We start from the raw sequence: 18,959 nt of genomic DNA, 5'->3' as shown, positions 1-18,959 counted from the left end.
TTTAAAAGAAGATTTTTGAAGAGATTTTGGAGGAGGTTTTGAGTGTGGTCGTTATAATACACAAGTTTCATTTGAACAGTGTTGTGAGGTCCTCTAACCCAACCCCAAAGGGTCCCAATCCTCCTACCCCAACCCCGAAGGAAGCCCCCTGTCCTCAAAGGTCCCCCAAGCTCCCAGAGCCCCAGCCCCCCCCCCCCCCCAAACGCCCTCCTCAGACCCTCAAAGACCCTCCTCTGGTCCTCAAAGGGCACCCGGATCCCCAAAGGGCACCCCGGACCCCAAAGGCCCTCCCCCCGGGCCGCCAAGGGCCCCCAACCGCCCCAAGCCCCCCCGCCGCCCGGGCCGGCCCCCCCCCCCCTCCCCCCGCCCTCCCCCCGCCCCCCCCCCGCCCCCCGCGCTCCCCAACGCCCAACGGGGGCCCCAAGGCCCTCCCTGGTCCTCAAAGGTCCCCCAAGCTCCCCCCGCGCCAACCCGCCCCCCCAAGGGTACACCCAACCAACCGCCCGTTACCCTCCAAAGTTTCTCAGCTCCATTTTTTTTTTAATACAAGGTTAGTGCGTTCGTTAATATTTTATTTAAACTGTAAAGAAATCCTTTAATTAATAAACCATTGTAAAACAAACACTCGTCGCCACCCCACTTCGTTAATACTTTCTTAAATTTTTTAACATGGTATTTTTTTAACTTTTTACGTATCTTAAAATGACATGAAATATGCTTACGGCTCTACCACTCGTACTCTGTGCTGGTTCATGGACACGACGCGGCTTTTCCACTGGTACTCTATGGTAGATTATCGACACTAGCTAGTTTATTGCATGCATTAAATCAGTATTTTTTACGCAGTGGAAGGATCAACACACAATTCATATCTGTAAAAAGTGAAGATGAATTATTCGACGAAAGTATGTGCACATGAAAAAATCATTGTCGTGTTGAACGCTGACAAGGAGAAATACCTGAACTATGAAACGAGTGCAAGTGGAGATCTTATTGGCAATGTATGCATACGTTGTCATCACAGTGAGGAGTTAAATTCCTTTGGTGTACCCAAGAATTTCATTCGTGTAAACGGTGGATATGCAAGAGTATCATTACCAGAGAAATTAGTGCTCAAAGAGAATGCCAACTTAAAAATAATTGTCGATGATAGGGGACAACTCCATGCTACGGCTTCTGGTAACACATTACCTGTTGATAAATCCTATCATCCTCTTTCCGGTATTAGCATTTCAAAGAGAACAAGAAAAAGACAAGCATACTCCTGCACCAACATCATAAATCATATCTTGTCAATGTGTCAAAACTGCCATCTATGTAAAAATAATGTGACAATAGACAGTGAAATCGCAGGCAGAATAAAAAGGACATTAGCAGACAATATCATCAATGAATATAAAGATGAATTGACGGAAAGTGAAGCGCAAGTGTACTAATAATGTGTAATAATGTATTTAACTTATTTTTATATTAATATTCTACATGTCATTATTTCATTAAAAATATTTTATGCATTATTTTGTTAAGTGTTCATTATTTTAGTGTATGCTAGAACGTCAATCGTTCAGAATATCTATTAAAAAGGTCAGAGATGAAAGAAAAAGAATTTTTAGAGATAAAGATACTACTAGCAGGCTCAATGTTTCATAGAAGATAGAAAAGTTCAATTTCTCTTCTGAATTTTACCATATAACACATTTCAATTCTAATTTCACCAGAGAAAATAAAAAGCTTCCACTTCAGTTTTAAGTTCACCAAGACATGAAAAATTTAAAGTTCACTTCTAATTTTTTCTGTAGAAGATAGGAAAAGTTATGCTATGATTTTGATTATTTTCTATGAAGGTAAAAAGTTCTAGTTCATTTTTAAATTTTCTCAACGAAGTGAAGAAAAGTTCAAGTTCTCTTTTGAATTTTACCAAAGAACACACTTTAATCCTAATTTCTCAGAGAAAACAAAAATCTTCCGCTTCAGTTGTTTATTTCACAAAGACATAAAGAAAATTAAAGTTCAATTCTAAATTTTTCGGTGGTAGATAGGAAAAGCAATACCGTACTTGTGAAATATTTTCACGGAAGATAAAAAGCTCTAGTTCAATTTAAAATTTTCTCAGCGAAGTCAAGGAAAGTTCAAGTTCTCTTCTGAATTTTACCAAAGAACACGCTACAAGTCTCATTTCTCCAGAGACATCAAAAATCTTCCACTTCAGTTCTTTATTTCACAAAGACATAAAGAAATTTAAAGCTCAATTCTAATTTTTTCGATGGAAGATAGAAAAAGTAATACCATACCTGTGAATATTTTCATGGAAGATAAAAAGTACTAGTTCAATTTAAAATTTTCTCAATAAAGTGAAGAAAAATTCAAGTTCTCTTCTGAATTTTACCAAAGAACACACTACAATTCTAATTTCTCCAGAGAAAGCTAAAATCTTCTACTTCAGTTGTTTATTTCACAAAGACATAATTTTTCGGTTGGAAGATAGAAAAAGTAATACCATACTTGTGAATATTTTCATGGAAGATAAAAAGTTCTAGTTCAATTTAAAATTTTCTCAACAAAGTGAAGGATAGTTCAAGTTCTCTTCTGAATTTTACCAAAGAACACGCTACAATTCTAATTTCTCCAGAGAAAACAAAAATCTTCCACTTCAGTTCTTTATTTCACAAAGACATAAAGAAATTTAAAGTTCATTTCTAATTTTTCTGTTGGAAGATAGAAAAAGTAATATCATACTTGTGAATATTTTCATGGAAGATAATAAGTTCTAGTTCATTTTAAAATTTTCTCAACACAGTTAAGAAAATTTCAAGTTCTCTTCTGAATTTTACCAAAGAACACGATACAATTCTAATTTCTCCAGAGAAAACAAAAATCTTCCACTTCAGTTCTTTATTTCACAAAGACATAAAGAAATTTGAAGTTCATTTCTAATTTTTCGGTTGGAAGATAGAAAAAGTAATACCATACTTGTGAATATTTTCATGGAAGATAAAAAGTTCTAGTTCATTTTAAAATTTTCTCAAATAAGTGAAGAAAAATTCAAGTTCTCTTCTTAATTTTACCAAAGAACACGCGACAATTCTAATGTCTCCAGAGAAAACAAAAATCTTACACTTCAGTTATTTATTTCACAAAGACATAAAGAAATTTAAAGTTCATTTCTAATTTTTCGGTTGGAAGATAGAAAAAGCAATACCATACTTGTGAATATTTTCACGGAAGATAAAAAGCTCTAATTCAATTTAAAATTTTCTCAACAAAGTGAAGAAAAATTCATGTTCTCTTCTGAATTTTACCAAAGAACACGCTACAAGTATAATTTCTCCAGAGAAAGCTAAAATCCCCTACTTCAGTTCTTTATTTCACAAAAAGATAACGAAATTTAAAGTTCATTTCTAATTTTTCGGTTGGAAGATAGAAAAAGTAATACCATACTTGTGAATATTTTCATGGAAGATAAAAAGTTCTAATTCAATTTAAAATTTTCTCAAAAAAGTGAAGAAAAATTCAAGTTCTCTTCTGAATTTTACCAAAGAACACGCTACAAGTCTAATTTCTCCAGATAAAACAAAAATCTTAAACTTCAGTTCTTTATTTTACAAAGACATAAAGAAATTTTAAGTTCATTTCTAATTTTTCAGTTGGAAGATAGAAAAAGCAATACCGTACTTATGAATATTTTCATGGAAGATAAAAAGTTCTATTTCAATTTAAAATTTTCTCAAAAAAGAGAAGAAAAATTCATGTTCTCTTCTGAATTTTACCAAATAACACGCTACAATTCTATTTTCTCAAGAGAAAACAAAAATCTACCGCTTCAGTTCTTTATTTCACAAAGAGATAAATAAATTTAAAGTTCATTTCTAATTTTTCGGTTGGAAGATAGAAAAAGTAATACCATACTTGTGAATATTTTCAAGGAAGATAAAAAGTTCTAATTCAATTTAAAATTTTCTCAACAAAGTGAAGAAAAATTAAAGTTCTCTTCTGAATTTTAACAAAGAACACGCTACAATTCTAATTTCTCCAGAGAAAACAAAAATCTTCCACTTCAGTTATTTATTTCACTAAGACATAAATAAATTTAAAGTTCATTTATAATTTTTAGGTTGGAAGATAGAAAAAGCAATACCATACTTGTGAATATTTTTATGGAAGATAAAAAGTTCTAGTTCAATATAAAATTTTATCAAAAAATTGAAGAAAAATTCAAGTTCTCTTCTGTATTTTACAAAAGAACTCTCTTCAATTCTACTTTCTCCAGAGAAAGCTAAAATCCCCTACTTCAGTTCTTTATTTCACAAAGATATAAAGAAATTTAAAGTTAATTTCTAATTTTTCGGTTGGTAGATAGAAAAAGTAATACCGTAGTTATGAATATTTTCATGGAAGATAAAAAGTTCTAGTTCAATTTAAAATTTTATCAAAACAGTTAAGGAGAGTTCAAGTTCTATTCTGAATTTTACAAAAGAACACGCTACAATTATAATTTCTCCAGAGAAATCTAAAATCCCCAACTTCAGTTCTTTATTTCACAAATATATAACGAAATTTAAAGTTCAATTCTAATTTTTCGGTTGGAAGATAGAAAAAGCAATACCATACTTGTGACTATTTTCATGGAAGATAAAAAGTTCTAGTTCAATTTAAAATTTTATCAAAAAAGTGAAGAATAATTCAAGTTCTCTTCTGAATTTTACCAAAGAACAGGCTACAATTCTAATTTCTCCAGAGAAAACAAAAATCTTAAACTTCAGTTCTTTATATCACAAAGAGAGAACTAAATTTAACTTTCATTTCTAATTTTTCGGTTGGAAGATAGAAAAAGTAATACCATACTTGTGAATATTTTCATGGAAGATAAAAAATTCTAATTCATTTTAAAATTTTCTCAACAAAGTTAAGAAAAATTCATGTTCTCTTCTGAATTTTACCAAAGAACACGCTACAATTCTAATTTCTCCAGAGAAAACAAAAATCTTCCACTTCAGTTCTTTATTTCACAAAGAGATAAAGAAATTTAAAGTTCATTTCTAATTTTTCGGTTGGAAGATAGAAAAAGTAATACCATACTTGTGAATATTTTCATGGAAGATAAAAAGTTCTAATTCAATTTAAAATTTTCTCAACAAAGTGAAGAAAAATTCAAGTTCTCTTCTGAATTTTACCAAAGAACGCACTTCAATTCTAATTTCTCCAGAGAAATCTAAAATCACCCACTTCAGTTCATTAGTTCAAGTATATAAAAATATTTTTTAAGCTAAAGAAGACATTGTCTGTTGGTATATATAATTTTCATGAAAATAAGGTTGTTTCTTGTATTTTAATATGTATTGGAAGCATACTTAATCATTAAAAATAAAAAAAGATAATTAAATTTATTTAAAAATTATGTCAGTTTAACATTTCATATATCAACGAATCATTTCTCAGAGAAAACATAAATCTTCCACTTGAGTTCTTTATTTCACAAAGACATAAAGAAATTTAAAGTTCATTTCTAAATTTTTTTCGATTGAAGATAGAAAAAAGAAATACCATACTTGTGAATATTTTCACGGACATAAAAAGTTCTAGTTTAATTTTAAATTTTCTCAACGAAGTGAAGAAAAGTTCAAGTTCTCTACTGAATTTTACCAAAGAACACACTTCAATTCTAATATCTCCAGAGAAAATAAAAATCCACCACTTAATTTCTATATTTCAAAAAGACATAAAGAAATTTAAAGTTAATTTCTAATTTTTCGGTGGAAGATAGAAAAGGCACTAGCGTACATGTGAAATATTTTCACGGAAGATAAAAAGTTCTAGTTCAATTTTAAATTTTCTCAATGAAGTGAAGAAAAGCTCAAGTTCTATTCTGAACTTTACCAAAGAACACGCTTAAATTATAATTTCTCAGAGAAAACATAAATCTTCCACTTCAGTTCTTTATTTCACAAAGACATAAAGAAATTTAAAGTTCAATTCTAATTTTTCGGTGGAAGATAGAAAAATTAATACCATACTTGTGAATATTTTCACGGAAGATACAAAGTTCTAACTCAATTTAAAATTTTCTTTTCTACATGTTTAAGTTAGTTTAGATTAACTTGTCATGAGCTCTCATGATAAGTTAACCTAACCTTTTCCGGCGAGTATGGTTTGGTTAGGTTAGGCTAGATTAAGTTAGGTTAGATTAGGTTAGGTTAAGTTAGGTTAGGTTAGCCCACGTACGCGTCACTTAGGTTAGCTTAGGTTAGGTGAGAGACAGGCAAAAGTTAGGTGTATCATTAGGTTCGGGTAGGTTAGATTAAGTTTGGTTAGATTAAGTTAGGTTAGATTAAGTTAGGTTAGGTTAAGTTAGGTTAGGCTAGGTTAGCCTACGTACGCGCGCGTACGTAGGCTAACCTAGCCTAACCTAACTTAAACTAACCTAACATAAACTAACCTAACTTAATCTAACCAAACTTAATCGAACCTAACCTAACCTAATGATACACCTAACATTTTGCCGGTCTCTCACCTAACCTAAGCTAACCTAAGTGACGCGTACGTGGGCTAACCTAACCTAACTTAACCTAACCTAATCTAACCTAACTTAATCTATCCTAACCTAACCTAACCATACTCGCCGGAAAAGGTTAGGTTAACTTATCATGAGAGCTCATGACAAGTTAATCTAACCTAACTTAAACATGTAGAAAAGAAAATTTTAAATTGAACTAGAACTTTGTATCTTCCGTGAAAATATTCACAAGTATGGTATTAATTTTTCTATCTTCCAACCGAAAAATTAGAAATGAACTTTAAATTTCTTTATGTCTTTGTGAAATAAAGAAGTGAAGTGGAAGATTTATGTTTTCTCTGATAAATTAGAATTTAAGCGTGTTCTTTGGTAAAGTTCAGAAGAGAACTTGAGCTTTTCTTCACTTCATTGAGAAAATTTTAAATTGAACTAGAACTTTTATCTTCCGTGAAAATATTTCACATGTACGCTAGTGCCTTTTCTATCTTCCACCGAAAAATTAGAAATGAACTTTAAATTTCTTTATGTCTTTGTGAAATATAGAAATTAAGTGGGGGATTTTTATTGTCTCTGGATAAATTAGACTTGACGTGTGTTATTTTGTGAAATTCAGTCGATAAATTGAAATTTTCTTCACTTCGTTGAGAAAATTTAAAATTAAACTAGAACTTTTTATTTCAGTGAAAATATTCACAAGTCTGGTCTTGCTTTTTTCTATCTTCCATCGAAAAAATTTAGAAATGAACTTTAAATTTCTTTACGTCTTTGTGAAATAAAGAACTGAAGTGGAAGATTTTGTTTTCTCTGACGAAATTAGAATTGAAGTGTGTTCTTTGGTAAAATTCAGAAGTGAACTTGAATTTTTCTTCACTTTGTTGAGAAAATTTTAAATTGAACTAGTACTTTTTATCTTCCATGAAAATATTCACAAGTAAGGTATTACTTTTTCTATCTTCCAATCAAAAAATTAGAAATGAACTTTAAATTTCTTTATCTCTTTGTGAAATAAAGAACTGAAGTGGGTGATTTTAGATTTCTCTGGAGAAATTAGAATTGTAGTGCGTTCTTTGGTAAAATTCAGAAGAGAACTTGAACTCTCCTTGACTTCGTTGAGAAAATTTTAAATTGACCTAGAACTTTTTATCTTCCATGAAAATATTCACAAGTAAGGTATTACTTTTTCTATCTTCCAACCGACAAATTAGAATTTAACTTTAACGTTCATTATCTAAGTGGGAAATAAATAACTGCAGGGGGGGATTTGTGCTTTCTCTGTAGACATTAGACTTGTAGAGTGGTAGTTTTTAAAAATCTTACTTTAAATTTAATATTCATTAAATGTTTTTTTACAAAATAAAAGATAATTCTAAATTTGTATAGTAAAGTAAAATAGTAACAATACTTTAATTAATTTTTATATATTAAAACATAAAAATTATTCTTTTCCTATATATATATATATATATATGCGAAATATATAACTTTAGTGTTAGAGTTTAGCTTTCTCTGGTGAAATTAGAATTGAAGTGAGTTCTTTGGTAAAATTCAGAAGAGAACTTGAATTTTTCTTAACTTCGTTGAGAAAATTTTAAATTGAATTAGAACTTTTTATATTCCATGAAAATATTCACAAGTATGGTATTGCTTTTTCTATCTTCCAATCGAAAAATTAGAAATGAACTTTAAATTTCTTTATGTCTTAGTGAAATAAATAAATGAAGTGGAAGATTTTTGTTTTCTCTGGAGAAATTATAATTGTAGCGTGTTCTTTGGTAAAATTCAGAAGAGAACATTAATTTTTATTCACTTTTTTGATAAAATTTAAAAATGAAATAGAATTTTTTATCTTCAATCAAAATATTCACAAGTATGGTATTACTTGTTCTATCTTCCAACCGAAAAATTAGAAATGAACTTTAAATTTAGTTATGTCTTTGTGAAATAAAGAACTGAATTGGAAGATTTGTGTTTTCTCTGGAGAAATTAGAATTGTAGCGTGTTCTTTTGTAAAATTCAGAAGAGAACTTGAAATATTCTTCACTTCGTTAATAAAATTTTAAATTGAATTAGAACTTTTTATCTTCCATGAAAATATTCACAAGTATGGTATTGCTTTTTCTATCTTCCAACCGAAAAATTAGAAATGAACTTTAAATTTCGTTATCTCTTTGTGAAATAAAGAACTGAAGTAGGGGATTTTTGTTTTCTCTGTAGAAATTCGAATTGTAGAGTTTTCTTTGTTAAAATTCAGAAGAGAACTTGAAATCTACTTAACTTTTTTGAGAAAATTTTAAATTGAACTAGAACTTTTTATCTTCAATGAAAATATTCATAAGTAAGGTATTACTTTTTCTATCTACAAACCGAAAAATTAGAATTGAAATTTAAATTTCTTTATCTATTTGTGAAATAAATAACTGAAGTGGGTGAGTTTTGATTTCTCTGGATAACTTAGAATTGTAGTGCGTTCTTTGGTAAAATTCAGAAGAGAACTTGAATTTTTCTTAACTTTTTTGAGAAAATTTTAAATTGAACTATAACTTTTTATCTTCAATAAAAATATTCACAAGTATGTTATTGCTTTTTCTATCTTCCAACCGAAAAATTAGAAATGAACTTTAAATTTCTTTATGTCTGAGTGAAATAAAGAACTGAAGTTGACGATTTTTGTTTTCTCTGGAGAAATTAGACATGTAGCGTGTTCTTTGGTAAAATTCAGAAGAGAACTTGAATTTTTCTTAAATTGTTTGAGAAAATTTTAAATTTAACAAGAACTTTTTATCTTCCTTGAAAATATTCAAAAGTCAGGTATTACTTTTTCTATCTTCCAACCGAAAAATTAGAAATGAACTTTAAATTTCTTTATGTCTTTGTGAAATAAAGAACTGAAGTGGACTATTATTGTTTTCTGTGGAGAAAATAGAATTGTAGAGTGTTATTTGGTAAAATTCAGAAGAGAACTTTAATTTTTCTTCACTTTTTTGAGAAAATTTTAAAGTGAAATAGAACTTTTTATCTTCCATGAAAATAGTCACAAGTATTGTATTGCTTTTTCTATCTTCCAACTGAAAAATTAGAAATGAACTTAAAATTTCTTTATGTCATTGTGAAATAAAGAACTGAAGTGGAAGATTTTTGTTTTCTCTGGAGAAATTAGAATTGTAGCGTGTTCTTTGGTAAAATTCAGAAGAGAACTTGAATTTTTCTTCACTTTGTTGAGAAAATTGTAAATTGAAATAGAACTTTTTATATTCCATGAAAATATTCACAAGTATGGTATTGCTTTTTCTATCTTCCAACCGAAAAATTAGAAATGAACTTTAATTTTATTTATCTCTTTGTGAAATAAATAACTGAAGTTGGGGATTTTTGCTTTCTTTGGAGAAATGAGAATTGTAGCGTGTTCTTTGGTAAAATTCAGAAGAGAACATTAATTTTTCTTCACTTTTTTGAGAAAATTTTAAATTGAATTAGAGCTTTTTATCTTCCATGAAAATATTCACAAGTATGGTATTTCTTTTTCTATCTTCCAACTGAAAAATTAGAAATGAACTTTAAATTTCTTTATGTCTTTGTGAAATAAACAACTGAAGTTTTAGATTTTTGTTTTCTCTGGAGAAATTAGAATTGTAGCGTGTTCTTTGGTAAAATTCAGAAGAGAACTTGAATTTTTATTAACTTTGTTGAGAAAATTTTAAAATTAAATAGAAATTTTTATCTTCCATGAAAATAATCACCAGTATGGTATTTCTTTTTCTATACTACAACCGAAAAATTAGAAATGAACTTCAAATTTCTTTATGTCTTTGTGACATAAAGAACTGAAGTGGAAGATGTTTGTTTTCTCTGGAGACATTAGAATTGTAGCGTGTTATTTGTTAAAATTCAGAAGAGAACTTGAAATATACTTCACTTATTTGAGAAAATTTTAAAATGAACTAGAACTTTTTATCTTCCATGAAAATATTCACCAGTATGGTCTTAATTTTTCTATCTTCCAACCGAAAAATTAGAAATGAACTTTAAATTTCTTTATGTCTTTGTGAAATAAAGAACTGAAGTGGAAGATTTTTGTTTTCTCTGGAGAAATTAGAATTGTAGCGTGTTCTTTGGTAAAATTCAGAAGAGAACTTGAACTCTCCTTAACTTCGTTGAGAAAATTTTAAAATGAACTAGAACTTTTTATCTTCCATGAAAATATTCACAAGTATGGTATTGCTTTTTCTATCTTCCAACCGAAAAATTATGTCTTTGTGAAATAAACAACTGAAGTGGAAGATTTTAGCTTTCTCTGGAGAAATTAGAATTGTAGCGTGTTCTTTGGTAAAATTCAGAAGAGAACTTGAACTTTTTCTTCACTACGTTGAGAAAATTTAAAATTGAACTAGTACTTTTTATCTTCCGTGAAAATATTCACAAGTATGGTATTACTTTTTCTATCTTCCATCGAAAAATTAGAATTGAGCTTTAAATTTCTTTATGTGTTTGTGAAATAAAGAACTGAAGTGGAAGATTTTTGTTTTCTCTGGAGAAATGAGAATTGTAGCGTGTTCTTTGGTAAAATTCAGAAGAGAACTTGAACTTTCCTTGACTTCGTTGAGAAAATTTTAAATTGAACTAGAGCTTTTTATCTTCCGTGAAAATATTTCATAAGTACGGTATTAATTTTCATATCTAACAACGAAAAATATAGAATTGAACTTTAAATTTCTTTATGTCTTTGTGAAATAAACAACTGAAGCGGAAGATTTTTGTTTTCTCTGGAGAAATTAGAATTAAAGTGTGTTCTTTGGTAAAATTCAGAAGAGAACTTGAACTTTTCTTCACTTCGTTGAGAAAATTTAAAAATGAACTAGAACTTTTTACCTTCATATAAAATAATCAAAATCATAGTATAACTTTTCCTATCTTCTACAGAAAAATTTAGAAGTGAACTTTAAATTTTTATGTCTCGGTGAACTTAAAACTGAAGTGAAATCTTTTTATTTTATCTGGTGAAATTAGAAGTGAAATGTGTTCTTTGGTAAAATTCAGAAGAGATCTTGAACTTTTCTATCTTCTATGAAACATTGAGCCTTCTAGTAGTATCTTTATCTCTAAAAATTCTTTTTCTTTCATCTCTGACATTTTTAATAGATATTTTGAACGTTTGACGTTCTAGCATACCCTAAAATAATGAACACTTAACAAAATAATGCATAAAATATTTTTAATGAAATAATGACATGTAGAATATTAATATAAAAAAACGTTAAATACATTATTACACATTATTAGTACACTTGCGCTTCACTTTCCGTCAATTCATCTTTATATTCATTGATGATATTGTCTGCTAATGTCCTTTTTATTCTGCCTGCGATTTCACTGTCTATTGTCACATTATTTTTACATAGATGACAGTTTTGACACATTGACAAGATATGATTTATGATGTTGGTGCAGGAGTATGCTTGTCTTTTTCTTGTTCTCTTTGAAATGCTAATACCGGAAAGAGGATGATAGGATTTATCAACAGGTAATGTGTTACCAGAAGCCGTAGCATGGAGTTGTCCCCTATCATCGACAATTATTTTTAAGTTGGCATTCTCTTTGAGCACTAATTTCTCTGGTAATGATACTCTTGCATATCCACCGTTTACACGAATGAAATTCTTGGGTACACCAAAGGAATTTAACTCCTCACTGTGATGACAACGTATGCAAACATTGCCAATAAGATCTCCACTTGCACTCGTTTCATAGTTCAGGTATTTCTCCTTGTCAGCGTTCAACACGACAATGATTTTTTCATGTGCACATACTTTCGTCGAATAATTCATCTTCACTTTTTACAGATATGAATTGTGTGTTGATCCTTCCACTGCGTAAAAAATACTGATTTAATGCATGCAATAAACTAGCTAGTGTCGATAATCTACCATAGAGTACCAGTGGAAAAGCCGCGTCATGTCCATGAACAAGCACAGAGTACGATTGGTAGAGCCGTAAGCATATTTCATGTCATTTTAAGATACGTAAAAAGTTAAAAAAATACCATGTTAAAAAATTTAAGAAAGTATTTACGAATTGGGAGGGGACTCTTTGAGGTTGGAAAATGGGTTTAGGAATGACATTATGAATGGAACTTGTTCAGAAAAGATATAATAAAGCCATAAAAAAGTATTAAAAAAAAAATGGAGCGGGGACTCTTTGGGGGGTCCAGGGAGGGTGTTTGGGAGGACCCTTGGGGGGCCGGTTGGCTCTTTGGGAGCTTGGGGGACCTTTGAGGACCAGGGGAGGGCCTTTGGGACCCCGTTGGTCCTTTGGGAGCTCGATGGGCCGTGGGGGGGCCGGGGGCTGGCCTTTGGAGGTCGGGGTGGGCCTTGGGGGGCGCCGGGGGCTCTTGGGGCGCTTGGGGGACCTTGGCGGACCGGGGGGAGGGCCTTTGAGGTCCGGGGTGCCCTTTGGAGATCCGGGTGCCCTTTGAGGACCAGAGGAGGGTCTTTGAGGGTCTGAGGAGGGCGTTTGGGGGGGGGGGGGCTGGGGCTCTGGGAGCTTGGGGGACCTTTGAGGACAGGGGGCTTCCTTCGGGGTTGGGGTAGGAGGATTGGGACCCTTTGGGGTTGGGTTAGAGGACCTCACAACACTGTTCAAATGAAACTTGTGTATTATAACGACCACACTCAAAACCTCCTCAAAAATCTCTTCAAAAATCTTCTTTTAAAATGTCTCTATCTGTTTCGCCGAAATAGTTCCATAACCTGTCTAAAACGGTTTCGCCCAAATAATCCCTAAACGCAAATTCAGCGTGTTCCTGTGTTATTGGCATCTCTGTGCTAATGCATTTCAAATTAATATGAAACCTTCTCGCGCGCTAAAACAATTCATCGCTAAGATGTTTCTTGCCTAATTGTTTCCATGGCCATTGGTTATTAATATCCTTTGGAGTTCGACCAGTAGAACTGTTCCCGAGGCAAAGACATTAATGATTTTGGATCTATTCCTGGAGAAATGTTTCTAGGCGAAAATTTTTAAAGTCTGACAGATGATGTCATTGATTGATTGATCTGTCAAGAAAGGGAAAATTAATTTGTTGTTTCTAAGGGGAATTATTGATTCACGATAGGTGAATTGAGGTCGACAGCACAGGTGTCCTGACGCGTGACAGCACCACGTGGTTTATGGTTTTCTCAGTGAGAAAGTTCCTGTTTTTCAAATTCTCACTGAGAAAACCATAAAACAGACATGAATTGCTGTTGACATCCATAAATGTGACAAAGTTCATGTTTTTCAAATTCTCGCTGACAAAAACCATTAAACATCCATGAAAACAGACATAAATGTGAGAAAATTCATGTTTTTCAAATTCTCACTGACAAAAACCATAAAACAGACATGAATTGCTGTTGACATCCATAAATGTGACAAAGTTCATGTTTTTCAAATTCTCACTGACAAAAACCATTAAACATCCATAATTTGATGTTGACATCCGAGAAAAACATCAAATAAATCGACCAACACACATATCCATCCATGAAAACAACCATAAATGCGACAAAATTCATGTTTTTCCAAGTGAGAAAATTCCTGTTTTTTCATTCTCACTGAGAAAACCATAAACCACGTGGTCCTGTCACGAGCTCATGACCCCATTCTACTTAAGTAAAACGCCCTAGCTGTGAATATTGACTTTTTGGAAATCAAATAACTTTGAATACTTACTGAACTTTATATTATCTTTTCGTTAACTTAAGTAAAATTTCCATAACTCACACAGATTTTTGGGAAATGCCAGAAATAATCATTAGGAAACATAAGTTCTAATTTTAAATTTTTTCATAAATATGTTGATTTTGACGTTTATTAGATTTTAAACATGTAATGCAATGAATGCAAGCGAGAAGACTTGCACTGCAGTTCTATACCCAAAAATGAACTGTACGCTAAGAAATAGAAGTTTACACTATGAATCGTTTTACAAATGGTCATTAACTGTACTAAATAGTACACTGTTTTAAAACAGAGAAAAACAAAAACAATGCGAATGCAAAGTTTTGCTAATACGTTGCGCACACAGAACTCATTTAAGAACTTTTGTAATCCAACGCATTCTTCTGAATGCGTTCCTTGTTTTCTTCTGATTCCAAAAATATTGCTTTTATTGACTACTTTTTATTATTAAGTTCATTTTTTTTGGTCAGACACCGAGAAAAAACTCCAAGACCTGACATATAAAGAACTTCTTGTAAAAAGCCCACTTACCGTAATCACCCAGTATAGTTCCATGCTTTGATATACGATAAGCAATTTGACTAGGGCGGATAACATAAACAGAAAATTTTATGTGCAGGTAAACTCCTGCGATAGTAAAAAAGTTTATCTTCTTGTAAACTGTCTTCCTTAAATGATAATTTGCAGTTTTCTACAATATCTTTGATTTTTTTCCGAGTGGAAAGCGTTATCGAGTTGACCAAGTTAGTTCCGCTTATTTATTTCACGGTTTGGCATCGCAACACTGGTGACAATTCGTGCATTACTTCTAACCTTTAATATTTAGCAGCAACCAAAAGGAAATTCATAGAAAATCCTGGTTTTCAAGTACGAATTTACCTTATATGGGGCCAGGAGGCAAACACATTTTCATTTTGATGTTCTTGGTACTTCAGCGTTACCCACAGTTGTTGCTTTTGGGATTTATTTTTGTTTACATTTTTCTCGAGCAAAAAGTGTTCCGCGAGCATGAAAGTAAAAAAAGTTAATTTCGATGGATTTAATTTCAGAACTTATTCGTCTTGTGGTAACTATGTATTGGACCCTGGTGAAGAATGTGACTGTGGATTGCCAGAATATTGCTTAAACTCGTGTTGCGACCCTCGAACCTGTAAACTTAAAGGAACTGCCAGCTGTTCAAATGGGGAATGCTGCAATCAAAAGGTCAATGTTTTTACCTTGGTTCTCATAGTGTGGATACCTTCTTTAAGAAATTAACTTAAAAACAAAGTTTTTCTGAGGGAAGTAAAGTGCGAAGTTGAGACTTAAAACGAAGGAGCATTACTACTTCACAGCCTATCTAATCAAACAGTTCGTGGTAACGAACTGTAAGTAAGGAGCGACCCGGCTCAATGGTAACCGAAACTCTAAAAAACGAAATTGATACCAATATATACATCAAAAGAATCAGATTTTAATGCTGATTTCAAATATAAAAGTTTCATCAAGTTTAGTCCTACCTATCAAAAATTACCTGAGAAAATTTGGCTGATATTCGAAAAAAGGGGGAAAGACCCCCTAAAAGTCATAGAACCTTAATGAAAATCACATCATCACATTCAGCGTATGAGAGAACCCTACTGCGGAGTTTTCAAGCTCTTATCTATAAAAATGTGGAATTTTGCATTTTTTGCCAGAAAAAAAAAATCGCGGATGTGTGTTTATTTGTTTGTTTTTTTGTTGTTGTTTGTTTGTTTTTTTTCCCAGGGGTGATCGTATCGACCCGGTGGTCCTAGAATATCGTGGGAGGGTTCATTCAAACGGAAATTAAAAGTTCTAGTGCCCTTTCTAAGTGAACAAAAAAATGGAGGGCAGCTAGGCTCCCTCCTACACTCATTTTTTTCCAAAGTCACATGATAAAAATTTTTAGAAAGCCATTTTTTTAAGCATAGTCGAAAATGCGATAACTATGTCTTTCAGGATGATTTAGTCCCACGAAGTCCTCGGGGGGAGGGTTGAAAGTTATGAGGTTTACCCACTCTTAACATCTAGTATTGGTTAGTGGAAAGTATACAGACGTTTTCAGAGGGGATATTTTCTGGTAGTGGGGGGGGGGGTCAGGGGTTATATGGGAGGATCTTACCATGAAAGAAGTTTTCATGGGAGAAGGGACATTGCTCTGAAGGGGGTGCCGGATTTACCAGCATTATTTAAATAAAGATCAGAAATTATATATAAAAAAACAGTTTTTTAACTGAAAGTGGGGAGCAACATCAAAACTTAAAACGACAGAAAACATTACGTATATGATTGGGTTCATCCCCTAGTCAATACCTCGCTCTTTAAGCCAAATATTATTTAGTACTTTCATAAGAGCTATTTATTCTAATTAACGGCATTTGTGATTAAGGGGTCATTTTTAAAGAATTGGAATAAAATTTGAACTTTAGCTTAAAGAGCAAGGTATTGACTAGGGGGCGAACCCTCTAATATACTTATTAAAAATATAAGAATATAGAGGTTCGTTACGTAAGTTAATTCGTAACTTAAGTATATTTATTACTAATAAAAACGTTCGTAAATAAAATTAATCAGGTTTCGAGAAAGCCATTTAACCAAATAAAAGTAAAATTAATATTCAAATTTTTTTTTAATTATTCATGTACGGTGAGCCAAAATCAAAACCTGCATTACTTCAAAAACGTTCAAAAATTAAATTAAAAAAAACAAGTTTTTTTTAGCTGAAAGCAAGGAACGACGTTAAAACTTAAGACGAACAGAAATTATTCCGTATATGAAAGGAAATGTCCCCTCCTCAACGCCTCGCTCTTTACGCTAAAGTTTTTTACTGTTTTAAAAAACAAAGTTTTGAGACAGAGTCAAACTCTAGCGTAAAGAGCGAGGCGTTGAGGAGGGGACAGCCCCTTTCATATACGGAATAATTTCTGTTCGTTTTAAGTTTTAACGTCGTTCCTTACTTTCAGTTAAAATAACTTGTTTTTTTTAAATTTACTATTTACCTATGTTTGTAGGATTATAGAAAACTAGCCCTTTACTGAAAACGCAAAAGCCAAGTATAAAAACAAGAATATTGATTTTGGAGTTAAAACCGAGTACATAGCCTCACAACAACAAATTAATCTGTAACGCTTTGCATAGTCTAAAACGAACTGTAATGTCAGTAATTTTCAGTATATAGTTAAAATTACCTTAAAAACTTAAGCATAAAAATAAATATTACCTTCAGAAGTGCAATGTCAATAAACAGCATACAAAGATAATGGATTGATTTATCAGACAACATCTTGGTCTCAGTTAGTATTACTCGAAATAAAGAACAAATAAGTAGTGTAGCTGTAACAGTTCCGAGCAGGCAGATAGCCAATGCAGCTATAACAGTTCCGAGCAGACAGATAGCCAATGTAGCTGTAACAGTTTCGAGCAGACAGATAGCCAATGGATCTATAACAGTTCCGAGCAGACAGATAGCCAATATAGCTGTAACAGTTTCAGGAGGGCAGGTAGCCAATGTAGGTATAACAGTTACAACGGGGGCAGTCATTAACATGTATCATAAAAAAAAATCACCACGTCTAAAAAGTCATATCTGTAGTTGGTTTTTTATGCTCTAATTAGAATCAGCCTACCATGAAAATTCGTGTGCTGTATTCATGCATCGATGGTTCTTTTCATGTTATGGGTAAACTAACTTGGTTGTTACCAAATTCTATGGCAATGTGTTAGGCATGTTTTTTTTATGTTTGACCTTGAACACGGGTATAAAAACTCTGACGATGAGTTATTCGAACTGTTATGGATGTTTTAATGTTAAACATGATTCTTCATTATGGTATGATTATAGGCGTTGACAGAAACGAAAATGGTAAACCATCTGAGGGAATGCTAACTCCTATTCAGAGATACATATTGTTTTTTATTTGGGCGATTCTCAACTGTGTTCGGTATAATACACAACTACCATTTGAACAGTGTTGTACCCTACCCCAACCCTAAGGAGTCCTCCCCCTAAATTTTTGCCCCTCCCTTCCCCCAAATCCACCCCCCCCCAACTTTTTGCCCCTACACCCCAACTCCTGCCCCTAACCCCCCTTCTCACCAGCCCCCTGCTACCCTCTCCCTCCACCCTCAACCCCCCCCCCCGCCTGGCCCCCATTTTTTTTCTTTTTTTTACATGATGTTTTTTTTTAAACTTTTTTTTACATCTCTTAGAATGACATGTAAAATGAAAAAAATCGTGACTTTTACTATTAGAAAAATACTGTTTGTAGTAGCACTTTTTTTAACTATATTTTTTTGGACTTCAAAATTATTCAACTTTATTTATTATTTATTATTTTTTTTGATCAAGTAGAACATAATATTTTTGTTCGCTAGTTTGCTAGCAGTTTCATGAGGAGAAAAATCAGTTTAAATGTTTCACGAAGAGAAAAAACCAAAATGAACTTTGAAACATCTTCAGAATGTAACAGTGACATGGTAAACCACGACAAAACACTACTGAAATACTCTAACTCTTACTTTTCAACGAACAAAATGCAAAATGAACTTTGAAACATCTTCAGAATGTAACAGTGACAATGTAAACCACGACAAACACTACTGAAATATTCCAAATCTTGCATCTCAACGAAAAAAAATACAAAATGAATTTTGAAACATCTTCAGATTGTAACAGTGATAAGGTAAACCACGACGAAATATTCCAACTCTTACATTTCAACGAGAAAAAAAC

The 18,959-nt window shown here is 32.2% G+C and overlaps 1 protein-coding gene across 1 annotated transcript in view; it reads left to right on the top strand.

Moving 5' to 3' along the window:
* The window catches only part of LOC148949493 (zinc metalloproteinase-disintegrin-like batroxstatin-1), a 149,834-nt gene that overhangs the window by 81,137 nt on the left and 49,738 nt on the right, over positions 1–18,959 (top strand). Inside the window, exon 7 of the mRNA XM_089093518.1 lies at positions 15,277–15,430. Coding sequence (XP_088949644.1) covers positions 15,277–15,430 — 154 coding nt within the window. The remainder of the gene's footprint in view (positions 1–15,276; positions 15,431–18,959) is intronic.

The sequence above is a fragment of the Artemia sp. Qi Xiang Cuo genome, chromosome 8 (genome assembly GCF_049724085.1).
Source record: "Artemia sp. Qi Xiang Cuo chromosome 8, ASM4972408v1, whole genome shotgun sequence".
Lineage (NCBI taxonomy): Eukaryota > Metazoa > Arthropoda > Branchiopoda > Anostraca > Artemiidae > Artemia > Artemia sp. Qi Xiang Cuo.
This window is presented reverse-complemented; position numbering and strand designations above follow the sequence as displayed.